General features: G+C 33.3%; 1 protein-coding gene across 2 annotated transcripts; it reads left to right on the top strand.

Moving 5' to 3' along the window:
- The first annotated feature begins 5,564 nt into the window (after positions 1 to 5,564).
- On the top strand, positions 5,565 to 15,869 carry LOC134723515 (uncharacterized). 2 transcript variants are annotated; one of them, XM_063587106.1, is made up of 4 exons: positions 5,565 to 5,623; positions 11,568 to 11,684; positions 15,041 to 15,164; positions 15,706 to 15,869. In XM_063587106.1, exons 1-4 carry the CDS (start codon positions 5,575 to 5,577, stop codon positions 15,830 to 15,832), a joined length of 417 nt encoding a protein of 138 aa, XP_063443176.1. In that variant the 5' UTR covers positions 5,565 to 5,574; the 3' UTR covers positions 15,833 to 15,869. The 2 variants fall into 2 exon arrangements, 1 of the variants encoding a protein (XP_063443176.1); XR_010108098.1 differs by lacking the exon at positions 5,565 to 5,623 and adding an exon at positions 10,631 to 10,755.

The following is a 15,869-nucleotide window of genomic DNA, read 5'->3' as shown; positions in this document are numbered from 1 at the left end:
GGTAGCAATTCTGTATTTTTGTATTACCCATTGTTGTTACTGTCCTTGTTTTTTTCATGAACTTTGCCTCTTTAATTTAATTTATTGTGTGACGCTAAGATATTTCTTTGGCAATGTTTGATGGATCGACCAGATAAACTCTGTGTCATTTGGTGTCTTGTAAAGAGTTGTCTCATTAGCAATCATACCACATCTTCTTTTTTCATATCAATTTCATTTGTTTCTTTAACAGAACAAATGATGTATGGCTTATGGTTAGGCGATCAAACAAATAGTTTTTTCGGAGATGTAATTTTAGTTGTATTGGTTCCAGATCCAGAATGAAAATTAAATAATTCAAAAGAAGAAACTTTATTTATTTTGAATTTGATATCATTGGTCGTCACCACGAGTAGTGTCCTCCTCAATTTGAACTTCAACAGTGTCATTATTATTTATATATGTTATTCTTTTTTTTTTCCCTTCTCTGTTTCTTGCCACCTTCTCTGTCAAGGCTTAAGCGCCGCCAATCTTTAGCTGCATCATCTATCTCCTTATCCGAAGACTCTTTACAGCTATGTATTTTTTCTAACCGACTCTGTAATAAAGTTATAAGTAAACTTGAATTGCATATTTGTCTAATGCATGCGTTCGTAATCTCCCTTCTAGATATGTAATATAAATTAATGTATATTCTAAATAGTTTAAACACTATTTAATACAAAATAAAATCTTAAATAACCATTTTTTTATATATTGGTTATTTGTCTAATGGTCAGAAATTCCTTAGTATTAATGAACAGTTATATATTTGATGTATAAAAACACTGTTACACATTCAAGTGTGTATATGATCAGGTTTCACAAATATATCGTATCTGTTTGCATGCGATTTAGAAATACAATAAAACTAACAAATTCATTTATATTTTTATGAAGTAGAAATCATTATACCACATTTTTGAAACATTACGGAATAAGGTATATCTCAAGACAATTTTATTCCATTAACTTCAGTAATGATCATACATGTTGTGGTTATAGATTTATGTAATTTACCATTTGTTTGAAGATACTTATGTTCAGTAGCAAATATTTCATGATAATTAATAGGATTGAAATGATTTAAAATCTAGAAAATATTTCGCCCGAAACGTATAAACTTCAAGATCAGCATTATAAAATGATAAAAATTAATGTATGTTGTGATTTTTAACAACATCCCTCAGATTAAAAAATCATATTGTATTTGTCATTCTGAATCGTATATATATATATATATATCAGATTTTTTAAAGTTACAACTTACATGTTACTTTCTTTCTCTTTGAATCTCAGATGACCTGATTTTCTCTTTTTGTTTTCTTCGTATCACTGCTTTCTTACAAATACACAACAGGAAATAATCACAAAAGTTACCATTCCATTACATTCAGATATCACTCTGCGTATAATTGCTATTATTATGTTTCACAAAATTTAATGAATAAATTTATTATAAATAATGATTGCAATAAATTTTAATTTTTAACCAGGCAATATATGTTTACGATATACATTTTTTTAATTACAGTAATGATATTCCAGTATATATTTTACCTGACTTATATATAGAGTATAATATATGATCACGCAACGTTGGGCCAGCATTGGCCCAACATAGAGTTGTAAATGTAATTTCAGTTGATAACACTTTCGGTATAACATTAACTTTTCATAAAGCCTACTGCAATCGATATTATCCGCCTCCCAAGAGAAATAAAGCGTAAAATATTATACAATAAATTCTATTAACAAAATTTCATATCGGCCCTATGTTGCTACTAACATAATGCCAACATGTGCCCGATTATTTATAACCAACATGAGAAAATAATATGAATTTACAACAACAGACCAACGTTGGGCCAATGTTGTGCAGCCGACGCCAACGTGCGACCAATGTACCGACAATTTGCCAACGTTGGGCCAATGTTGTGCAGCCAACATAAACTTGCGACCAACGGACCGACAATTTGCCAACGTTGGGTCAATGTTGTGCAGCCAACATAAACTTGCGACCAACGGACCGACAATTTGCCAACGTTGGGCCAATGTTGTGAAGCCAACACCAACGGTCGACCAACGGGCCGACCATTTGCCAACGTTGGCCCACTGTTAGTCTGCTGACTGGGATAGACGGTATTTTTACAATAACTTTTAAACTAAATTTGCGAAAAATATTATTGTCGTTGTACAACCTAGTAACGTTGTACGTGTTTTGGCTTTAGGGAATACTGTACAGGTGGTCATCGTAAACAAACAAATTGTAGTGGTCAGTTAATTGACATTTTATAGTTTTGTATTTGATACACTTCAATATTACCTTGTAGAAGATAAAAAAAACCCAATGAACACTGTTAATAACTTATTTATATGCCTTTTTCAGCGGCCGTTAAAAAGTTAGATCCTTTTCTAAGGACTGATAGTTTAGATTGTAGGTTGACCAGCTTGTAGAATCAAACATTAAACATTTTTACTTCTTAAGCCGTCTTTTGTGGCAGTCTTGTGCTTGTGCTTTTAGTTTGTTTTAGATCTGCTGCCATGCTAGACTTTTATAGTATCTAACAAATAATATCATCAAACTGCAAACTATTATTATTAAATGGATAATATTTCTTACTTTAAAATCTATAATATAACAAGATATTGCTATTTGCATTATGTTTTCTCATTTGCAAGGCTTACTCTTATTTGTTTTCACTGTATAAAACTTTTTAAAAATACATAATAAAAATGCATTGCTGTTATGGGAACATAACTTTTAAATTGTTTTGGATTTATAGCGAATTTAGAAAAAAACAAAAATATTTTGATTGAAATTCTTCTTGACGCGCTGCCGACTCATGTGTTTGTCTCGTGATTTTTTTTTGTGGTATGTGTATTCGTGTTACTAAATCTTTAGTTATCTGCTCTGGATTGGGTTTTTTAAGTGCATAGCCTGCAATTCATTGCAGTAATTGTCGTTTGTTCGTGTCTGCCATATAATTTGTTTTTCATATATTGTTTAAATGGGAGTTGACAATCATATGTCACCCCGCCACATTCTTTGAATGCCTGTCCCAAGTCAGTAGCCTGTAGTTTAGTAGTTGTCATATGTGACCCCGCCACATTCTTTGAATGCATGTCCCAAGTCAGGAGCCTGTAGTTTAGTAGTTGTCATATGTGACCCCGCCACATTCTTTGAATGCATGTCCCAAGTCAGTAGCCTGTAGTTTAGTAGTTGTCATATGTGACCCCGCCACATTCTTTGAATGCATGTCCCAAGTCAGGAGCCTGTAGTTTAGTAGTTGTCATATGTGACCCCGCCACATTCTTTGAATGCATGTCCCAAGTCAGGAGCCTGTAGTTTAGTAGTTGTCATGTGTCACCCCGCCATATTCTTTGAATGCCTGTCCCAAGTCAGGAGCCTGTAGTTTAGTAGTTGTCATATGTGACCCCGCCACATTCTTTGAATGCATGTCCCAAGTCAGGAGCCTGTAGTTTAGTAGTTGTCATGTGTCACCCCGCCATATTCTTTGAATGCCTGTCCCAAGTCAGGAGCCTGTAGTTTAGTAGTTGTCATATGTGACCCCGCCACATTCTTTGAATGCATGTCCCAAGTCAGAAGCCTGTAGTTTAGTAGTTGTCATATGTGACCCCGCCACATTCTTTGAATGCATGTCCCAAGTCAGGAGCCTGTAGTTTAGTAGTTGTCATATGTGACCCCGCCACATTCTTTGAATGCCTGTCCCAAGTCAGGAGCCTGTAGTTTAGTAGTTGTCATATGTCACCCCGTCACATTCTTTGAATGCATGTCCCAAGTCAGGAGCCTGTAGTTTAGTAGTTGTCATATGTGACCCCGCCACATTCTTTGAATGCATGTCCCAAGTCAGGAGCCTGTAGTTTAGTAGTTGTCATATGTCACCCCGCCACATTCTTTGAATGCATGTCCCAAGTCAGGAGCCTGTAGTTTAGTAGTTGTCATATGTCACCCAATCACATTCTTTGAATGCATGTCCCAAGTCAGGAGCCTGTAGTTTAGTAGTTGTCATATGTGACCCCGCCACATTCTTTGAATGCATGTCCCAAGTCAGGAGCCTGTAGTTTAGTAGTTGTCATATGTGACCCCGCCACATTCTTTGAATGCATGTCCCAAGTCAGGAGCCTGTAGTTTAGTAGTTGTCATATGTGACCCCGCCACATTCTTTGAATGCATGTCCCAAGTCAGGAGCCTGTAGTTTAGTAGTTGTCATGTGTCACCCCGCCACATTCCTTGAATGCCTGTCCCAAGTCAGGAGCCTGTAGTTTAGTAGCTGTCATATGTCACCCCGCCACATTCTTTGAATGCCTGTCCCAAGTCAGGAGCCTGTAGTTTAGTAGTTGTCATGTGTCACCCCGCCACATTCTTTGAATGCCTGTCCCAAGTCAGGAGCCTGTAGTTTAGTAGTTGTCATGTGTCACCCCGCCACATTCTTTGAATGCCTGTCCCAAGTCAGGAGCCTGTAGTTTAGTAGCTGTCATATGTCACCCCGCCACATTCTTTGAATGCCTGTCCCGAGTCAGGAGCCTGTAGTTTAGTAGTTGTCATATGTCACCCCGTCACATTCTTTGAATGCCTGTCCCAAGTCAGGAGCCTGTAGTTTAGTAGTTGTCATGTGTCACCCCGCCACATTCTTTGAATGCCTGTCCCAAGTCAGAAGCCTGTAGTTTAATAGTTGTCATTGGTTCAGTCTGTCCTATTTGTTTTTCGTTTATTGTTTTGTCTTAAATTAGGCCATTTGTTTTCTCAATTGAATTGTTTCATATTGGAGCCTGTTAAAGCCGATCATAAAGTATGTGGTTTCATTTTTTGTTGAAGGCCATACTGTTGCCTATAATTACTAATATTTACATCATTTGAACTTTGGTGGGTAGTTGTCTCATTGGCAATCTTACAACTTCTCTTAATTTTTATATAGTATACTATTAATAAAAGTTTTAAAACTGAAATCTAAATTAGCAACTACAAATGTACCATATCATTATAACGGAAATGATGTTGACGAAAAATCATTTGACACAATAGAAAAAAAAAAAAATGCGAGTTCATGGTATTTTGGTCCATTACAGTACATACTATGCATGTCACTGTCAGTGATTAGAAAATAATTAATGCAAATATTATTTTTATTAGAAATGAAATGGACAAAAAATCATTTGACACAATAGAAAAAATAAGATGCGAGTTCATGGTATGTTGGTCCATAACAGGACATACAATGTATGTCACTGATTAGACAATAATTTATGCAAATATTATTTTTTTTGCTCGTAATTATTTCTTTTTATTCTGTTTAGGCATTTGTCCTTAAATTCTTATGTTTGTGTTTTATAAAACAATCAAATGGTTTGCTCCAATATGTGCCCTTTTACAAATTTTCACAGAAAACTGACCCTGCAATACTTTAAATACTTAAAATTATCCTTTGCTGTCGAAATTACCGTCCATGTATACAAATGTATGTCAAGCAATGAGTAAGATAAGAATATTGATAGCCAAGTAATCTAAATTTGGGACACAAGTTTTGTAACAACATGGAGAATTTATCCTTCTTCTTATTCATAGTAGTCACAGTAACTTCAGGTTTGTGAAGTTTATATCATGATACTTAATTAAATCTTAATTTTCAAAAAAACAAAAATACAAACTTCAGTCTGATAAATTCCCAACCAAAATATGATACTAGTAATCATGCCATTCTGATGACGTAATACACAGACCTACATGATAGCATCGATTAAGTATATCTGTCGTGTAGATATTATTATCTTGTACAGGTTATTACTTGTACAAAAACTTTGTACAAGTATTATTATTTGTATGATGTTATCAATACAAATGTAACTATACTATTAATTACACAGTGCGCAATTGTCCTAATACGAGAGCCAATTGCACACTGTGTAACGAATTAATCCTTATTTTGTTATATTACAAATTTATATATTCAACTTCAATAATTAGGACAATATCAACCAAATATAATTATATAATTAATCTAATGTATATAAATCTAATTAATCTAATTTTTAAATTTTTAAATTTGTCTCAGTGGTTTCAGAGGAGAAGATTTTTGTAAGATAACAAGTTTAACTTGAAAGAACAATAACTCCTTAAGGGGTCAATTGACCATTTTGGTCATGTTGACCTTTTTGTAGATCTTACTTTGTTAATCTGGGATAGTAGTGTAACAGTTCAACAGCCTTTAGGCTAAGTAATAAATTATTTGTTTAAAGGAAAACGATTTCATGTTGACATCAAATAAGTCAGGATAGTGGAATAATAATTTGTAATAATTTGTACAAGTTAATATTATCTTTATTCTGAGTAAAAATTGTACTAGTACATGTAATTACTTGTACAAATTGTATTTGTACAAATAATAACTAGTGTTGTATTTGTAATAACCTGTATGATGGCTTCATACAAGTAATTACTTGTATGAAAAGGAGAAAAGGTTTGATTACCAATGGAACAACTACAAAAGTAATGTAAAATATATTCTTATATTGTACTGTTATACCATTGTCCAAGGTTAGGGGAGATTTTGGGGGACCTCTAACATGTTTAACATGTATGAACCTGTCCCAAGTCGGAAATACTTCAGTGGCTGTCGTTTATTTATGTGTTAAATTTTGTTTTTCGTTCATGTGTTGTACATAAATTAGGTCGTTAGTGTTCTCGTTTGAATTGTTTTACATTTGTCATTTCGGGGGGGGGGGGGGGGGCTTTTACAGCTGACTATGCGGTATTGGCTTTGGTCATTGTTGAAGGCTGTCGTAACCTTTAGTTATTTTTTGTGTCATTTGGTCTTGTAGTAGTTTTATTGGCAATCATACCACATCTTCTTTTTTTATATCCACGAAAGTTCAAATGAAGTGGTTGTTAGCAATCATTGGCAACCGTACGGCTTTCAACATTGAGAAAAAAAAACATACCGTATTGTAGGCTGTTTTATAGGTCTTGGCATAAACTAGTGCTTCGATTTTGATGACGTGTTCGCTTTTCAACGGGAAATTTGAGTTTTGTGTTTAATAAACGCAACTCTCCGATATTTTTAGTGTGAGCCAGTTTAAGTCAGACAAATGTTTGGAACTAATTCAATATTCAAACTATTTCACATTAAGGTTTATAGTTATACACAAATAAATAAAAGTCTGAAATTAACACAGGTCAGTTTAATATTATACATTTCTTAGTGTTGGTTCGTGGTCAAGTGTTTAAGATTGATGGCTACAGGGCTAAATATCCAGAGTTCAATTCTGACTCCGGCGCTAAAAATTTCAGTACATCACCACGATGGGTCAACCTCCCAAACAACCTCTTTGAACCGGAGTGTAATCTAAAATGGCTTCTTTGAGGGCCTTGGTTGGTCAAAATTGCTCCCTTCTTTAATCTGGCGATCAATCCTCTGATATCTCTCCAGTTTGTCTGTTTCCGCCAAGTGACCACTCGGTTGATCTCTCAGAGTACTTCGGTTTTCTCAACGATAATAACAGCCTTCCTGGTGTCCTAGCACTTCATCTGTGTTGAGTAGTCCTTGATTGTCCTTGCAAACAAATGTCGTAAGTATATACATTAGTGACACATCTCCATTAATCCTGATAGGGAGTGTACATGAAATCCACTGTACCCTGGCAGCTCTCAATGGGTTCTTCGGATAACGGACGAATTTACCAGTACATACATTTATCAAAAGAAATGAACAAGTTTGGCTCAAGATAATATGCCTGTCCTTACTACTAATATTAAACCCACATCGCAAATAAATGTTCCAAGTTTTCTCTTTCTATTCTGAACTTATACACTCCGGGAATTAAAGTCCGTGGAAATCGGATTAAGATTTAACTTGCCCACCGTTACATAATTCTCATCAAGCGTTCCTGACATGTGGATCTTTCCGAAAAGTCGGGATACCCGGTGTGTTATAGGTGTCATGTTAATATAAATATCTGTTTTGATATGTTTAAAAAAATATATATTTTTGTATAGACTCACGGTAAATTGAAAAAACAAGACGAGATAAGTCATTATTTATGACGTCAAATTGTCTGGACAAAGTTATCAGCGATGTTAGAATGGGTGATGAGACGTTATCAAGCAAGCTGTCGTCAAGCTTAAAACTGTCTTAGGGAAACAACTACAATGACGCAATAGAACGATAGACACATAATCGTATGTTCTTCGTTTAGATATTGTAAAATATCACCCATTCGACACAAAAAAGTGGCTCGCGGCTGATTTTTCGATATCAATTGGTAGAAAACCCGAACATCTAATATACTAACTAGCAACCAAAAGGTGTGGATGTTAGTAAACATAGGTCACCATAGGTCCTTCAACGATTAACACTGAATACAATGACGTATAGTAAGTGATATAAGACCCTATGATATCAAAACGTAGAACAATTAATACAGATATCAAAGAACCGCGCTGAAGTAAACAAAGAGTCAATCCAATACAGTAACAAAAACACCATCATTGCAGTCAGTCTAGATCTACAATGTGTTGACTTTGAACAAGTACATAACGAATGATGCTGCTTCAAACATGTTTTCGAGTGTTCTAGCTACCCCTCTATACATTTGACAGTGGTGTCAAAACAAAACATCGGAAAACACCTACTATACAAATCAGTTAGAAAGGGTTTGACATGTAGCCATTGAAACAACTTTCCATCCGAGTCAGAATTTGTAAACGTGAACTAAAATACATGTAGGTCAAAGTACGGCCTTCAACACGGAGCCTTGACTCAAACTGAACAGCAAGCTATTAAGGGCCCAAAAAATTACTAGTGTAAAACCATTCAAACAGGAAAACAAACTGGCTAATTAATAGCTGGAATAGAATAACTTTGATCAAGTTAAGATGCAAATGTATAATAATATATATTCTGCCTTAGAAAATGTAAGACAATGCAGACGATACTTTACAAGAGTGAAAATATAAACTGATCATGTATAATGTACCAACAGTGTATTAAATGATTTTTCAAAATCCATGCAAGAAATCTCCTGTGCAAATATTCGGTTAATTGCAATGATCTAGGAGCAAGTGCCAATTGCGTTGGAAGTGAAAATGTCATTAAGTGTTACATTTCATTACAAAGAAAAGATCTGCGTCCAAAAAATCATGATTCATTAAATTAATGAAATAAAGAAAAATAATTTATTACAAACCAATATATATCAGTTTGACGAGCTTTGTTGTCTATTGATCTAATAATGACAAAACAGGTGGATTCATATGACGTCATATGACGTCATATGCTATATACTGTAACAATTTTTCCAATAAAAGAAGGCGAAATTAATCTCACCATTCTCTGCTGATGTATAATAAACAATGATTTGAAGGAAAATATACGTTTATGTAAGTTAGCGATTATATTGTCAAAATATACAGATCTGTTATAAATTATTATTACAGTATCGTTCATAAATGGTTTACGTCAAACGATTTATTGGTGTTGCTTTATGCCGTCCCGCAACAGCGCAAAAGGACTATATCGTGGCGAGAGCTGTTTCAAATATTTTTACAATTAAAGTTAAGGATTTACAAGGCATGGGTGTGGAAATAATCGAGTCCTGCATGTAACAAACATTTTAATATGAAATACACGAAACTACAACACAAATGATTAACAAAAGATATAATATTAAATTCTTTCTTGCAAAGTTATGTGACATAATTGTGCCTTCGTTTTTTATTAGACTGTCGACTTCTTCCTCGTGTTTGCTTAATTGTAATTGTTGCAAACGTTACCCGTGCGATTATAAAGAAAATAGAAGAGTTACAAACAACATCGCTGCTACTATAATACCGAATAAATGATTTTTTTTAAAGAAAAAACAATCAACCAAAATATACCTTAGCCAGTCTAAATAAAAATGTAGTACTCTGAGTCATCATAATATACATTATATATCTAAATGTATATGTTTCGGTGCGACAATAATATATATCACACGAATCCATTTAGAACAGTTGTACAGATACATGTACATGTAAGTCGGTCATTTGTGTTTATATACGCATCAATGTCGCGTGTTTGGTATATAGAAGCAACGAATGCCAATTTCCAAGTCTGGGGTTTGATTTAGCCGTGTTTTGAAATGAGATTAACAAAAATGAAAAGCTCATGGCAAAGTATATTCTTTATTTAAGTTAAAAAAAAAAGAGTAGTTCCTGTAAAACTGTCAAAACAAACGCTACTAATCAACGAAAAAAGTGAAAAAGAACTGCCATATTCCCTGCTTGGCACAGTTATTTTCCGAAGACATTTGAGGATTAAACCTGGTTAGATAGCTCTAGTAAAAGCTCAAACTTATATGAGTGTAACTAATAACGTAATGCCAACGACCGTATGTCAACGTACATGTATTTAACGTTTTCCGGTTTTATGTATTGTGACTGCCTGAAGTATTTCTCCATTGCTTTATCACACTTTAATATTGGTTTATCGTCTTATCATCGTTCCTATGTATCATTGACTTTCAAATATTCGGCTTTTAGAGTTCTTGCTGAAGGTAAATCCAAAAACAAAATCCTTCGGAAGAACGCAATTTATTGCGTGTTGTTTTATTTTTTAGCAGTTTACGCTGGGCCAACTTCTAACTGTACCGACGCACCATTTATTGATTGTAATGATACACATGTCTGCAGCAATACAGATCTCAAGAAGTACTGTCCTCTCACCTGTGGTATATGCAGTAAGTTATTATCAAATGTTTTAAATTTTACGAATGATTAATCTAAGTTGTGTACCGTCTTACATCCTAGGTTTAATTTTATAATGATTGAAGACAATAGATATTCGACACATATCATTTCAAAACTGACACGTCAATAAAAATAGTTCTAATGTATGAATTGAGTTTTCTATTTTTATCCAGTTATCATTTCGTTCACTTATAAATGTTATATTGTAGATTTATATCTCGTAGCACAAACAAGTCTTAAGTTTGAACAGCGATAAATATTGCTCATTGATTTCACTAAGAATAATGTAATGAACGTATTTTATCATTTTTGTTTTATTGAAACAAAAAGAAAGCATTGCCATTAATTTGGTAATTTTCGGCATTCTTTGGCAACTCATTTTTGATCACCAAACTGTATTTATGTAAATTTTAACAAAATCATGATGTTCGATGCTGTTGTTTTTGACTTTTTGTCAGATATTCGGAATCCTCAAGTTTTGTCTATGCGGTGTCAATAAAAATGTTTGGAAAAAGGAAAATTTCATAAAATCTTTGTCATTTTTCATTGTTTTTAAAAGCAAAAGGTATTGACGATAAAATTATGTATGAATTGCATGTATCTTGTGAGAGACAATTTCCCGCAAAATTTCGATGGATTATACATCAAAAGCAAGGAAACGGACTTTCATTTTTGTTCGATCTGCTTTATAGTATTAATTATAAGCTGTCTGTGTATAACAATCTAACAAAACAAACTTGTTATTTTAAAGCAGGGCGGTATTAACAGTGTATTAAATGTTCTCTTTTTTCTTTTATTTTAGAACCCTGTCAGGACCAGAGTGTGTTTAACTGTACTAAGAACGTGTGTTCCTTTCCCTCACTGAAGAAATTCTGCCCTGTAACTTGTAATTCCTGTAGTGAGCCAACACATATTTCATGTATGTTATACAGTTGTACATATTATGTGTATGTAAAATTATAAGCTACATTTTAATATTATTGTGACTGTTACGACACTTATATAGTATTTACGGACATTGTAAATTTATTCTGATCGGTAACAATATGTTGTGTAATAGATTACAAATACATGCATGTACATCGATTGTATTGTATCCTAAATAGGTTTAGGAAAAACACTGTTTTGTCAGATAATAATATGTTTTAATAGAATGACCGTTATGACATGTCAACACTATACCTTATCCGGATTTGTGCTGAAGGAAATAAAAATCAACATACCTTGAAATGCATATTAGAGTGCACTGGTTCCCGGAAATTTGGCGATACTTGCAGGAAATTTTAATCTAATCAAAACACTTACTATTCAATCCTATTTTAATTTCATTTATATGTATTATGTATAGACGGCGTGCACAAAGCTGATTCTACAAATGTAACGTCTTCATGTTACAAAAACCATTTACGACGTCGGTATTTTCCATTAGAAAACGTAAGCGTAATAAAAACACTGGACATTTAGTTTTCCACATAATTCTAAACAGTCACGTTCAATATATTTCGTTTTTTCGAACAAAAAAATGCATCAAATGCACATTTTGAAAATATAAATAAATATTTGCTACGAGCAGTATAATGGAAATAATTAGCGACGATGTTGTGGATCCTTTCCAGAAAACAGCGTCAAAACGCCATTTCTTTAGATTGTAACATAATAGCTGGACATTTAAAAAATTCAGGTGTTCAGTCTGAACTGTAGAATCATTTATATGTTGCAGATTTTATTAAAGCTCTGGTTTTGCACATTTCGAATACCAAGTTATTTGGAAAATAAAAAGATAGCAATTACATATTTTTTCTTACCGATTCTTCCATTGTGATTATTAGACCTTCCAAATTACTACTTCTTACACATAACAGAGATCATTCCAAGCATATCTACTATGGTCGTTTTTGATTTTTTTGTGGTAAATTTCATATAATGTGAGAGTCCGAATCTGAACAATTCTATTATACGAAAATGTGGGATACAATGTTAAATTTGTATAAGTTTTAGGTCAAAAACTCTATTTCATGCTAAGTTAATGTTACAAGTTACACCGATTTTTTTGCCATTTTCTATATGTCCGTTTCATGCTGTAAAGATTAAATATTAATTAACCTTACTAGTAATGTGGATTCTTATGGCATCATTCATCATTTTATCATGAAAAAAAATCTTCTTCAAAAAATATTAAAAATACATATAAATATAATATGTTTAAAGCTATCAAAAAAGCGCATTTTACAGTTGCCGTCAACTTTGTGCACGCCGTCATAAGAGTCAATATCTAAAAAAGTCGATTTTCCATGTCCCCCACTTCACCAGCAATTATTTTTTTATTCAACCATCTTTTTTGAAAATTTCAAGTTTAGTATAAACTAAATTATATAATGCACCAACTCTTGCCAATTAAACACTCATTCTTATATTTCTTCCAATAAAATATTGTAATTTAAATGTTCACCCCCCCCCCCCCCCCCCCCCCTAAAATCATGTTGCCCCTGTGCTTTTTGAAAACTAAATCATTCAAATAATATCCAAATTAATTAAACAGGCGTCCGATTCTCACATATATGATAAATTGTATAATAAACTTGCCCTTAATTTGTCTTTTTATATTATAACTATAGCATGTAATAAAATTTTGCAAATTTTAAGACAAAAAAAAATGGTCCCAGAGGTGATTTCCCTCCTGTTACTACTGAGTTTTTTTACCTGTGAAAACGTTTACAAGACCAATAGTTATTTTCCCATTATGTATTGTAAAGAGCATCATTTCCTGAATGCATTTGTACAAAAAAATAGTTGAAAAGGCGGCCAGGTCTGAAAATTCAATCCCATCCAAGGTAAGAATTTATAGAAAAATACTTATTGGTGTTCTATCCTGTTATAGCCTTTTCTTCCACTTTCTGAGAATATTTTTAAGTGTGCACCACAACATTAAGTGTGTTTTTATATCATCTTTTTAAAAGATATAGGACACAGGAAATACACTTACATGTAATGTGATAAAAAGGGCAAAAACTATCGCGTAATTCCTTTCTGTTACGTTCTGTCTTGTTTCTTGATAAAAAGTAACAGCATAACCATCATTAGTAACAGGAAGGATGTTCAAGACATTTTCACTGAAGAATCGAAGAGTTAATCTACTATATGTCAACCATTTATTTATAATTTAATATAAGTTATCACCACCATATCAAATAAATTTCAAAATAATATACAGTATATTGAATAAAAAAAAGATTTTTGCTTTTGATAACAGCAGAGAACATTGTGCAATTTAAGTATAGTAGATAGTAACAGAAAGGAATTTATTTTAGAATTTTTCATTACCTTGGCAGACTTTTCATCTTTCAAAGAATAAATGACACTGTTTGCTGTTAGCTTTCGTTTCAAACATATTCATTCACCAATGTATCACTTAGGTAGTTACCATTTGGCTTTCGGGGTGGGGGGGGGGGGGGGGGGGGGGAGTGTGGTGCTATGGGTTTTTTTCTGGACAATTTTTTTTCGCGACAAGTCGAAAACAATTAATTTATTTCAATTTTAGCATTACATATAGTGGCAGCTTAGGGTGAAACAAACATTTTTTTTTCTCAGAATCAAAAACAAATTATTTTTTCTCTCCAAAAACCGGAAACAAACTTTTTTTTCAAAAAAACACCAACATAGCCACCACCCCCGAAAATCAAATGGTTGCTGCCTTTTCTGGCCGAAATGTTCGTACACTTGCACGATGGCGGACAATAACAATAAACACTTCACTACCCAAAACTTTGAAGATATTTAACAGAAGTCACAGCATTAAGATCTAATATCAAACGGCAACAGAGAATAGATTGACGGCAATATGATAAAAGGAATCTCACAATAATCTAAAAAAAACACGTAGAAATTAAACACTATAAGTACAAGAACTAAGGGGGACCCCTATTGATACGGTAGGATTATTACTACAAACGTAACGTCTCTGTCCCTTCATTCATCTCAGGACACGTGGAAACTCGAGGATAATTCATTTCGCTTGTGATAAACACTGAATTGAATTACATAAACATGTATTGAAAAAACTGTACAATTTGAATATTCCACATCGTAAACACAATATTGTTATTCACAGTTTTTGGAAGTAACCATCGTTTCTAATTCTATTAGATAGATTAACGACAGAGTGATAAATGTATTTTTTAATATCTTCTATCATCATGTGAGAAATTAAGAAACCAATAACAAATATTAACTTGGTTTTATTTATGCTTTCGATCTTTTCAATTATGTTTTATTCAGCGCAATTAAACAGTTGTTATTACAAAGGAAATTCGTACCAGCAAGGTGAACACTTTACCGATGGTTGTGATTACAAATGTGTTTGTGAAGATGCATCTACTGGACGTTACGTCTGTCATTCAATGTAAGGTTACATCTTTTTTTACCTTAGAATGTTTGATAGATATTATAAAAGTTAAAAAAAAAAAAAGGAGATGTGATATGATTTCCAATGATTCAACTATCATTCAGCATACAACTGACGTGGTTGTAATCAACACTTATGATGGGGGTATCATGCATTCATGTTGTTCTTGTTAAATCTAATATGCGACTCGTTGACGCAAAACAATAAGAAAAGATTAAATATACAAATGTCCCAGTTGATGTTTAGTCTGTAGGTAGAAAATACTGAAAGTTGATGGGGAGATATGATCTTTGTTGTATTTCTGTAGCAATGCTAGAGCAACGATTTAAATAATTCACCAACTTTGAAAATACTGACGTCTGATTTGTTTTTGTATTAATGAAAAATTATTGAAAAATTGAGTGTTTTAAGATATTGACAATCATATATCAATCCTTATTTTTTGAAAATTACAACTTGACACAGGTGTAGATAGGGTCTTGACTTTTAATTTGGTGTCGAAAATTGTTGTGTATATAAGAAATATTTGTTATTACAGGTGTTACCAGTGGAGCCTACCAGATGTTTGTAAATTGAATCCCGCAGCTCCTGGAAAGTGTTGTCAAACACCAAGTTGTCCATCATACATTCAAATTAATTATCCGTCAGGTTATTCAGTTGAATAATCAACTAGATTAAACACAAACAGTACAAGTATATGAA

This window comes from Mytilus trossulus, chromosome 6 (assembly GCF_036588685.1).
Source record: "Mytilus trossulus isolate FHL-02 chromosome 6, PNRI_Mtr1.1.1.hap1, whole genome shotgun sequence".
In the NCBI taxonomy this organism is placed as follows: Eukaryota; Metazoa; Mollusca; class Bivalvia; order Mytilida; family Mytilidae; genus Mytilus; species Mytilus trossulus.
This window is presented reverse-complemented; position numbering and strand designations above follow the sequence as displayed.